Below are 11,649 nucleotides of genomic sequence, written 5' to 3'. Positions count from 1 at the left end.
AACACCTGTCGTGGAAAAATTAAAAACTCTCTGCCCAGATCACCGTGTGAGGAGTTTTTTTTTTATTTTTTATAAGAAATAGAGTACAACACAAATGAACAACAATGCCATCAAATGAGAGCAAGTGAACAAGTGTGTGTAGTGAGAAAAAGAATAAGAGAGAGCAAGTGCGAGTGCGAGAAGCGAGTGCCAGTGAGCCTACAAAGGATACTTATAGAGGAGGAGAGAGGATGTGTGATAAGGAGCCTCAAAGATGCTGAGAGGCCGAAGCACGCAGGCTCCCAATGGCCTTGCTCACAGGCCTATTGCTGGGAAAACCAGTGATACCAGACTCTCACAGGTGTGGGAGTACTCAAGGCAATAACTCAACCAGAAGGACACTGCTCAACTAAGTAACATTAACGAAATGCAGGAACAAGTCGTATATAAAGACGAACAAACAAAGTGGTAAATTCTCCAACTCTTTGACACTGTCGTGCCCTCTCCCAATGGGAGCAGGGCCAGAACCCCCTTCCCAGGAAGACAGGGACAGACAAATGTAAACAGAGCATTAACAGACAAACAATGAAAAAACATCATGCATGTGAATAACAATGTGAGATTAACACTTTTCCATCACACACCTTAAGACAGGTGAGCCAGGTGTTTACGCTGAGACGACCAGAGTATACTGGCAGTCCTTGTTCATTTTAAGAGAGGCGGAACAAGTTTGTTCCTCCTAGTACGGGAGAGGTGAAAGCCCCTCTTCCCTCAACCATTTTTGTTTGATAATGAGAGAAAAAAGGGAGGTCCCCTGGCAGGTCTTAAGTAGAAAAAAAGGGGAAAAAAATTACAAGTAACCAACGACTCATACATCTTATGTCTATGGCATGTACTGAAGTGCAGAGATGTCATAAAACATGGAAGCAGGTTAGGAACAAAGATAAAATTCCTGAGAAAGACCCCGAGTCCCACACCAACCCCATTGTTGTACCCTTAATCACTATGACTGTTCATGCCACCACCATAAAAACGCAAGTCACATAAATCACAGAAGGGACAGTGAAGATTGAAGATGAGAGGCAGATCTGTTCCAGACCATGCTTTTCAGTAAGCAGTGATGGCAGGATTGCCACAAACTGTTAAAGGAGGTGCTGAAAATAATCCTGGCCCACCAGGAAGCAGCACCGACGTGTGGGAGAGACATCTTTCTCACCACATCAAGATTCACCGCGAAAAAGAGGCGAGCATAAAGACGGCGTCATGTCAGCTCAGGAGCAGTTGTTGAAACTCCAGTTGGACGAGGCCAGGCGCAAAGTCAGTGATAAAAGGAAGGAGGAGAAATCTAGGAAGGAACTCCAAATGGTCCAACAGCTGCCTCAGCAGGCTCCCTCTCAGGAATAACCACAGACAATTTGATTCCCTAACCCCTATCGTGGAGGTCCGAGTGGAGACAGAAATGTGCGATGCGGAAGGGGTCGAGAGAGCGAAAGCGCAGAGGGGCCTGGACGCCCCGCCCTATGGCGATATACCCTGACCCGCCTACCTGGCCCACACCAGGGCTAGGCAACACCCTCCAGGCTGGGGGTCCTCCGCAACACCAAGCTCCCAATCCAGGAGCAGCTCCGCGAGGCCAGTACACGCAGGGGGACTGTCGCTGTGATGACTTTCAGTGATGTTACTCAGAAGTTCACATGGAGCAGACGCAGGCAGATAACACAAGTGAGAGTTCTTGATGAACTGAACTGCACTCCTCCACAAGTAGTTGGAGTAGTGGATGCTAATACAGCGCCAGGCAAGAATTCTGGCCAGACATTTTTTGAGGTGAACTGAAACCTGAAGCATCCCCTGGAACTGGCAGAGTGCTGCTGTTCAAAGCTGGAAGCCCTGGTTGTCTATGCTCCGACCTTTGACTCCGCCCGCTGACCCCATACCATGTCAGCTTATTCTACGACCGAGATGAAAATGAAGTGTTAAGGGATGCATTTGAGAGTGAACTGGAAGGGACCTTTGGGTCCATGCGTCCCTTGTCTGTTTAGTACCAAAACCCTACAACGCGATGCATTGGGCCTGCAACATAAGTGGTTTATTTGTGTAGATTTGGTCAGTGCATTTTTCTGTTTGCCTCGAGATACTGAGCTCCATGACGTTTTTTTGTTCATCGAAAACAGAGAGCCCCCCTTCATGAGAAGACAGTTTGGAGGTAAGGGGGGTGCTGTGAAAGTGGAAGCCGTTTGGCGGGGCCCAGACAGCCAACCTGCTCTCCAGCCCGGTCTTACAGGTGCCGTCTTGGAAGAGGCCCACGGCCTAACACACTCAAACGATGCGGTACCTGACGCATTTGTGCTATCTGTTTCTTCTGGGCCATCAATTCTCGATGATTGCCCAGAAGAATTCTCAGTATGTATACATTACAATGTGAAGTCAACAATTCGACCACATTAGGCTAAGTTTCCAGTTACACTAATGGCAGGGCAATAAGTCATAATAGACTGCTTCCCAAACACAAACAAGTGCATTCTACATGGACAGCAAACACAGACTTACACACTCTACACGGACAGCGGCTGTACCACCCAACCACTCAACATTTGGGCCTATCTAGATTCTAGAATGTTTTGATGTATATGATACCAACATCCACTTATATACATATTTGAATTATTTATTCTTATATATCTGCATCTACTGTTTATTGTGAGAGCTTTAACCCTACAGCTCACTCTGGCGACTTCTATCTCTCTCTACATTTTTGTATTTTCCTCTCACCCCAACTGGTCATAGGCAGATGACGGCCCTCTGGCGTCTGGCTCTGCTCTGGGTTTCTTCCCAGGGGAGTTTTTCCTGGCCACCACTGCACTTTGCTTGCTGTGGGGGCCCAGGTGGTTCTTTTTCTCTGATTGTACAAAGCGCTTTGAGGCGTCTTTCGATGTGATTTAGCGCTGTACAAATAAAAGTTGATTGATTGACTGATTGATTGACTACACAGATATGATTAATACCTCCTTGTGGTATTGGATGCATACACTTGCTGGCAGGAATGGGACTCAAGGCAGGACTCAGACGCAGAGGGTAGTGAGAGGCAAAGATATTTATTGAACCCAACACGTGATACACCGCTAGACCAAGTGATCAAAAAAACCAGGCTGTGAAAATTCTAGAGTACCTAATCTATGAAACAAAAGGGCAAGATATAAGTTGCTCGAGGGATAAAGGGCCGAGGATGGGGAAAAACAAGGGATGAACTAAAAATCACTCCAAAGGAGGAAAACGGGGCAAGCTACATATAACTAACGGATAAACCGAGACTAAAACAGATCGAAACCAAAAGCACTCTCTGGGAGGAATGAAGGAGGGCCAATAAAGTAGAAACGGAAAATCACTCTCTAAGAGGGGCTAAATAACAGAATCTCAGAAACAATTAACTAAACTTTGCCTAAGAACCAAAAAAATCTCTCGTCTTCGAGGATGAACCGGCTTGCTGTGAGTTTTTCTTGGGCTGTGGCAGGGCGCTAGACGTGACGACACAAGACACTCTGGCACAAGACAAGGGGGACGCAGACTATTTAAACACATGAGGTGATGAGGCACAGGTGGAGACAATGGGTAATTGGGTCAGACGCACAGGTGGCACATGAGGAGGGGGAAGTGATCTGAAATGAGAGGAAGGTTAGTAAAGGTGTCAAAATAAAACAGGAAATGACAAGACAACACCAGGACAAGACGCAACCTCACCGCAGTGTGACAAAAGATGCAAAACCAGTTATTAAGTTTTTCATCAATGAATACATCCACACACGATTTCCCCAGAAGTTTCAGATTAGACAATTGCACTTACTTTAAAAAAAAAAAAAAGAAAAAAAGTAGAGAAGGCGTTAGGCCTTAAACACGCATTTAGTAAAGTTTATCATCGTCAATCACAAAACAGGGTGGAAAGAATGAATTAAACGCTGAAGAGCAAAATTGGCAAGATTTGTGTCTGCCCATAGCCCTGCTGTCAGTGAGAAGCTGTGTCAGGATTCACCCCCTTTCAGCTCGAGTGGGGTGCTCCCTTCCCGGGACCAGGAGCAGATAATCTCTTGGCAAGTTCAACACCATTTCTGACGTCTAAGTTTTATTTTGATCAAACTAAAAGTGACTCTCTTAGTTTTCTCTCAACAGGCAGACCCAGAAGACGCAGTAACCAGTGAACCAGGGATCCCGAACACACCTGAGCGGGTCCTCCTAAAGGCCAGTAAAAGAGAGTGGTTGGAACTGAGGTGGACCAGTCTGTTCCAGACTACACATGCTGTCCGCCTGAAAAAAAAAATTCCTTTCTCATTGATTTCCTACCATATTTGTTCCAAAAAGGTCCAATTTAACCTGTCTGAACTGGACGGGAACAACGACCATGGTTTCATTCATTTCGGTTATTGCTGGCTTGGAATTATTATGTTGCTGTTGTTGTATTATCTGCATTTACTCTTTGTGTAAGCTGCCTTATTATAAAAGCCATCGAAGGAAAGCAACCCCTGCCTTATCAAATGGCCCAAATGCAGAGGGAAACCCTCCCCCTTGATGGGTGAGGGTGACAGAATGGAGTTGGGGGAGGTAACAATGAATTGGTAATATTAGCCAAGCTTTGGCAAGGCCAAAAGGGGGAAATGAAGGTGATATATTATGTTTAGTTTCGATGCTTGTTCATAATAATATGATTACTAATATAAATATCCTTTAACCAGTCAGTTGACTCATGTATAACATGGGCATTGCTTGCAGAACACGCTGTGTAGCTGTTTGCAGAGTCATGTGAGATCTAAGGGAGGACATAGGAAGCAAATACTATTGTAAAACAGTGACCCCTGCCCTAAGATGACCTAAGAGTGGACAACAACAACAAGAAGTGACTTCCTGACTCTCATGAAGTTAATGAGTATAGTGGTCACGGCGAGTCTTCACAAGGATTGGAACTTTACAATCTATGGACTTTCTTAGAGAAAGTTGTGCCATTATGGGCAATACCAAAACGGGGGGGCATTTGGCTCTCTGTCAAATAAGGACTTGTTTCCTGTCTCTGACATCAACCCGGATAACTGGGAACAAAGGCTGGAGCACCATTCAATGAGGCTGGGGTGTGCAGACCAGGTAGCCATTAAGAGGAGGACAACATCAGAGCGCGTTTGCATGAAGAATTGGTTTATTCTATGTGTCTGATAGCAGTCAGACTTCATGCCCTGACAAAACATTGTTGATGTTAGGGTTCTGAACTCGGCCCAGAGCTCTGTATACTTGTATTCAGAATTGCATTGTAAAGATGAGATTGGCATTCTTCTCCTAAGATCCTCATTAAACTAACAAGCGGGTCGGCAACAGGACACGAGAAAATAATGCGATCCAACAATGCAAGTTGCTTGAAGATAAGACAGAAATTCAATTCGAGTATAATTGTTGTGGTGAATAGGAAAGCACGGGAACATTTCCAAAACAGGTCAAGTCCCCGAGAGCAATGAAAATGATAACATTTTATTCATCAAAATTGTATTGCAATTGAATAAATGATTGTTTGGACATTTGCCTGTAAAAATGTCTTGTGTTGGTAGGGTTTCTTTCTTTCCAGAGATGTAGTCTGAAAACATTTTATCTCTGCTTCTTACCAATAAAAGCTTTCTAAACGTCACAAATTAAGCCTTTAAGTATAACAAATATAACTGAGGCCATTTACTAAATGTATGATGAAGAAGCCTGTATTATTGATAATGCATTCTTCTTTGAGCAATCTCCAAATTTCTATTTCTAAAAAATAATTCAGGTCTATACACAACGTTTCTCGATCAGCACCTGCTTTAATATCGCACATGGCGACGCGGTCTTAAGGTTCCAGCGCGCTCCCTCGTGTTTGCCCCTATTTGGAAATACGCACCGCGAGGGCTGGGGGTGTGTGCCTGTTTACCCTACCGCGCTTTGCCATTGAGGGCTCCTTCCACTAGGGGGCGAAAGAGAGCCCTCACCCACCGCCCCTCAACTTAGTGAGGGCAAAAGCAACCGTGCTTATCAGATTCCGGAAGTCCGGAATAGTCATATTTATGCCTACAAAATAAGAGTACGTGTTTCCACTGTCTCGCTCTGAAAATAATTTGTGTTTTGAGAGTTTTAAAAAAGATACTTTACTTTGCAGCTTTTCATTGAAGGAATTATGGTAATTGATTTAATGAATTGGCAATTACATTGTTGTTTGCCACTCTACATTCTCTTCCTCTCACTTTTCTTCTCTACTGTCATTTACTTCCATCCCACCTTCTTCTTTTCTGTTAGTTAGTTAGTTGTTAGTTACTTACTTTTTCTTTTAGTTTTAAGAACATGTTATTTGATGCCTTTTCTTTTCTTATTTGCCTTCTTTATTTTTCCACTTTTATTGTAATACTTTCAATAAAAGTGGAAGAATGATTTATTTATTTTTTAAAGTGGAAGGATTTTAAAAGTGGAAGGATTATTTTGATCATCCTCTTTTTCATCTTAATTATCATCTTCTTATTATACATTCTTTTTCATCTATTATTATTATTATTATTATTATTATTATTATTATTATTATTATTATTATTATTATTATTATTATTATTATTATTATTATCACAGTTTGTTGATGATCAGATAACCACCATCGGTCCTTGGCGCAGTTTATTTTGACAGGTGTAACCGGAAGTGGCTTCACTCCGCTCAGGAAGTTTGATAACGGTCCTCCTGCGCCGCGGTCGGGGGCTGTCAGATAGCGGAGACTCGCACTCGGAGCGGGAACACCCACCTCGGCCGCTGCATCTGTCTGTCCGCCACTTGGCGTCTCCGGCTCGGCTCACATCGGCTCGACTTGACTCGGCTCGTGAGCGAAGCTGCGGGTCGGACCTGCCTTCTACCTCCCGACACTTAACATTTTAACGCGACAATACAGTTGTTGTTGTTGTTGTTGTTGTTGTTGTTGTTATTGTTGTTAGTTTTTTGGGGGGTTGTCCCTCCCTCCTACCCGGAGCTGTCAAAGTAGTAGTAGTAGAAGAAGTGCAGAAGAAGAAGAGAAGGACAGAAGAAGAGAAGAAGAAGAGAGGCAGGGCAACGACATGGCCACGACAACCTGCACGCGATTCACTGACGAATATCAGCTGTACGAAGAGCTTGGCAAGTGAGTGTTGACACCCCTTGTGTGTGTGTGTGTGTGTGTGTGTGTGTGTGTGTGTGTGTGTGTGTGTGTGATAGAGAGCCAGAGAGATAGACAATGTTGTGTTTACGAGCTGCCTGTTTTTTGAACGTTCATGGAGAAAAAGCAAACCAGATATAGGAGATTGAATCGAGGCCGAGCTGAGCCGAACCGAGCCGAGAGACTCTGTGGGCCAGTGTGTGTGTGTGTGTGTGTGTGTGTGTGTGTGTGTGTGTGTGTGTGTGCGTGCGTGCGTGCGCGTGTGTCTGCGCGCGCGCGCTCGTCCATGCGTGCCTGCCTGCGTGTGCTTTTTTCGGGATGACAGCTCTCAAAATACGCGTTCGCGCTCCCTCTTTCGCCCCTCCTTCTCCACCACTTCTTCCTCTTCCTCCCTCCTCCTCCTCGTCCCAGCCAGCGAATGTCACTCCTCACCATGTGTGTTTTTAGCTGTGCGCCGAAACTGACTGCCGTAGGCTCTTTGAAAACTCTAAATTATTGCCACTATTATGCACTGAAACACACAGTCACTGTGACACTCAAAGTAAAGGACAGCTGCATGTACTAGTCAAAGTCCCTGTATAATTCTATTAAAATCAAAATGTTTGTGTCATCGAGTCGACACAAGGGGCGACGTTCGAGCATTCACAAGGTAAATTAGACCGATGATACGTATTTGCCAAGTGACACAACAGTGAACACAAAAAGTTCAGTAAAGCATGATGTTGAGTCAGTAGCAGCAGACCTAATGTAACGGCTGCAAAATTCAACTGTTATGACATGAAAAGAAAATGTGGCACCACAATAAACGTGTGTGCAATCACAATCAAGATGTACGTAATATCCCCCCCCCCCCCCCCTTTATGACAGAAAAAGTGATCCAAGGCAGAGAGAGTGAAGGGGTGTGAGCTGAAAGTGTCGCCCTTAAAAACCGAAGTTGCGCAGTAGCCAAAAATGAACAGCGGCCCCAACGGTAATTTGAAGATATAAAATAGAATACAAATGAATCCATGGCTGTGCAGCCAGTACGCACATTGTCCTGACTAAATATATCACAACAATAAGCCATCCATTGGTTTTACGTCATCGTAAACCTGCAATCAGGGTTGCAGCAGGTTCTGCTGAGGTTTCGCCCTGGAACTGTGTCTTCCATGGAAACTCGGTGAGACCGCTGCTTCTTATCATGACGTCGTGACCCAAATTTATTCCACACAAATAAAACTGCAAGTCCACTTCCTATCATGTCTAGTGAATAAATTACTTCAATTATTGAATTGAATGGTGTGTTTGCAAAATAAATGCCCAACATTTTCTCTATAGGTATATATATTTTAAAATGCCCCTCCCCCCATGAAGCCGCGGCCCAATCAAAACAGCTCCGCGACCCACCAGTTGAGAAACGTTGAGTTAGAAAATGACAGGAAGGCCGCGCCCGCATCAGGGAGTCAAATTCGCAAACTTGTGTGTTGAGGCAACAGCGCAGCGCTGGCACCACCTGAGTTGAATTGTGGCCTCCTAAAAGTAGCCACACGTGGCGACATCTTTAAAGGGTGAAGATAATGACATCACAGCAGGCAATTACAGCGACCTCACCAAAGGAGACGATGCACTATTTTGAGGAAGACTATGTTGAGATAAGAGGAGAGCGATTAAAATAAATTATTTAAAAAAATGATGTTCCACTAACTGAAGCGTCTGGGAAAAAAGATCTCTTCTTGCAGTCTCTGATGTCTCTGCATTGTCTATATCTATAACCTACTGGAGGGATGTACGGACTCAGTTGTTGACCAAATTTCCACTTTTAGTCATTTTTATTTCATCATTACCAGATTCAGATTCAGATTCAGATTCAGATTTCTTTATTTGCCATTGTGTAAACACGTAGGAATTTGTTTTGGCAATGCATGTGTGCATTTCAGTTCTTTTCACATATATATCAACTAACAAACATACAACACAGTGCAACACCGATTTAGTTTCGCAGACTTTCTGTTGACACGAGAGTTTTTACTTTAAATCTGCAGCAGATAAAGCAGTGGGATGAACTTGTATCAAACCAAAGTGTGATGGAATCTGCTCAACTGGGTTGTTTAGATTTTTGTCAGACTCTCTCTAAAAAAAAAAAATTAAAACACTTGTGGTGGAATCACCATGAGGACAAGATGAAGTTCAAAGAAGGACCTGATCTTTTTAAAATTTCACCTGTAGGAAAGAAAAAAAAAAATGTTGAAATTGGATACATTTTTATCATGGTCCCACGTTGTTGTTTTTTTTTCTTCTCTAATCCCCCCCTCTCTTAAACATTATTATTATTAATGAAACTGATCTATGTGAAGACACTGATCACTCTAATGAGTTCTCAGTAATTCCCAACAATAACTTAACAAGGTTGGAAAAAAATTGAATTTTAGACGCAGCTCAGTGAGTTGTGGTATTTTTCAAACAGGCCTGTTGGGGGCGACTCATGTGGTCCTTGGGTGCTAACCTGGTGCCCACGGGCATGGCGTTGGTGACCCCCTGCACTAGAGGTTACTGTGAAAAGAAAAAATGCATGCAAGGCGCCTTCAGCGTGTCCTGGACGGTCTGAAGGAATCAGGTAGAATTAGAGTGAAGCCTAAAGAGAAATCAAGACGGCTTTTTTCTCACAACACATTCAAACAGGTAGTTCAGATGTGTAAACGTTGGAATGTTGCTCGTAAAAACTGGGTCACTGTTTGAATCCACTGTGACTCCCTTCGTAATCCCACAGGAAATAAATATTGTTCTCAAGGTTTTTATTCCCCCCCCCCCCGATCTCAAAGCTATTTATCCTCAAAGCCTGTTAGAGGACCCCCTCTTCCTGGTGCCTTAATTAGAAAGCATGTTGCAATGAATTCTAAAGATCTGATGGGTCTGCCAGGCCTGGATGAAGCTCTTCACAATGTTCTCCTGCCTTTGAAATTCTCTTTGCAAGAGGAGAGATTTTTTTTCTTAGCCCCTGTTGGGGCTAAAATATTCCCTAAATGGATCCTAATATTCAATCAGTCACATTATAGCCGGGAGGGCTGAATATTCATCTTCATCTTCATCTTCATCTTCATCTTTATCTTCATCTTCATCTCCTTTGTGCATCAATAACACACTAATCCGACAGCGGAAGTCAGCTCACTGATGTGCGCTTACTCTAATACTGCGCTAACAAAGACACTAAGAAACTTTGACCCCTCTGACCACCAGGGGGCTTATCTGGGCCAGAAACACATAGAAAATGCAGTTACAGTAATCAAGTCTGGATGTAGTGAGGCCATGGACGAGAGTTTCAACAGCGGAAAAAGGGAGTGATGGGCGGAGACGAGCAACAGGTAGTTGTAAAGAAGGCTGTTCTAGTGATGTGGTTGACCCGGTGTTCAAAGGAAAGCTCGACTCTAAGGTTGTGGATGTGGGTGGAGGGGGACAGAGTGGAGTTGTCAGTGGTGAGACTGAGGTTGTGGGTGGTTTTGGTGAGTGATTTGGGACGGATTATGATGACACATTTGTCTCTCATTTTTGCTTGAAAATATGTGAATCTTGGATGCGGTGAACACTTCGGACCAGAACGCGATGGCCTGAGACAGATGCTGAGAACGTTAAGGCGGATTCCAGTGTGTTAGCGGCGCCACTTGTTGAAGTGGGAGCTCGGGTGTATTTCAACACCCCAAAAAAATCCAAATCATCTTGACAAAACTTCTCAGACATTTGCCATCGGGATGTTTTTTCTGAAGCTCTGGGCTCTGCTGAGTCGACTCCTCCTCTCGAGTTACAACTGTTTTGTTTTTTTTGCTGGTTTTCCACAGGGGAGCCTTTTCAGTGGTGCGCAGGTGTGTTAAGCTGTGCACGGGACAGGAGTACGCTGCCAAAATCATCAACACCAAGAAGCTGTCAGCAAGAGGTAAGAACATTGTGTGTGTGTGTGTGTGTGTGTGTGTGTGTGTGTGTGTGTGTGTGTGTGTGTGTGTGTGTGTGTGACTGCACAACATGACTCATTTGTTGTCATTTGCTCCCCCCCGCCCCCACCATCACCACCACCAGCAGTGCTGACAGTATTTTTAGTGGTAATTAATGTTTTAGTGCTGTGCAAATAAAAGTTGATTGATTGATAGATCAATAAATGCCATTAGCCTTTCTGGTGGTGTTGATCGTTGATGTAGTCGCACTGGGGGCGCACCAGCAGTGTTTCTCAACAGCTGGGTGGGTCGCGGCTTCGTGAGCAGTTTCCCCTTTGGTTAAAAATGAAAGTTAACACATAATATACTGTATATATTCATGGAGAAAATGTTGGGTATTTATTTTGCTGGACACACAATTCCATTAAATCGTTTCTTTACGAGACATAATGAATGAATGAGTAGTTATTAAAAAAATAAATAATAAAATAACACTAAAGTGAAAAAAATAGAAAAATAACCTTACAAACAGATTTGCACATTAGATACTCTCATAAACAAACAAAAACAACAACAACAATGCTGTAAATGAAATAATGAGTAGGC

General features: G+C 43.7%; 1 protein-coding gene across 37 annotated transcripts in view; it reads left to right on the top strand.

Annotated features, from left to right (window-relative positions):
• Positions 1–6,700: 6,700 nt before the first annotated feature.
• camk2b1 (calcium/calmodulin-dependent protein kinase (CaM kinase) II beta 1) overlaps positions 6,701–11,649 on the top strand; it is a 52,232-nt gene continuing 47,283 nt past the window's right edge. For 15 of the 37 annotated variants that reach the window (XM_076025831.1, XM_076025843.1, XM_076025835.1 and 12 more), the window contains exons 1-2: positions 6,701–7,129; positions 10,954–11,048. In XM_076025831.1, coding sequence (XP_075881946.1) covers positions 7,068–7,129; positions 10,954–11,048 — 157 coding nt within the window. In that variant the 5' untranslated portion in view covers positions 6,701–7,067. The remainder of the gene's footprint in view (positions 7,130–10,953; positions 11,049–11,649) is intronic. The other 22 variants (XM_076025852.1, XM_076025855.1, XM_076025862.1 and 19 more) reach the window with 3 other exon arrangements.

Source organism: Nelusetta ayraudi, unplaced genomic scaffold (genome assembly GCF_046127955.1).
Source record: "Nelusetta ayraudi isolate G7.1 ecotype Tasmania unplaced genomic scaffold, CSIRO-AGI_Nayr_v1 ptg000018l, whole genome shotgun sequence".
Taxonomy (NCBI): domain Eukaryota; kingdom Metazoa; phylum Chordata; class Actinopteri; order Tetraodontiformes; family Monacanthidae; genus Nelusetta; species Nelusetta ayraudi.
The sequence above is the reverse complement of the archived record's forward strand: the minus strand, read 5'-3'. Positions and strand labels throughout refer to the sequence as shown.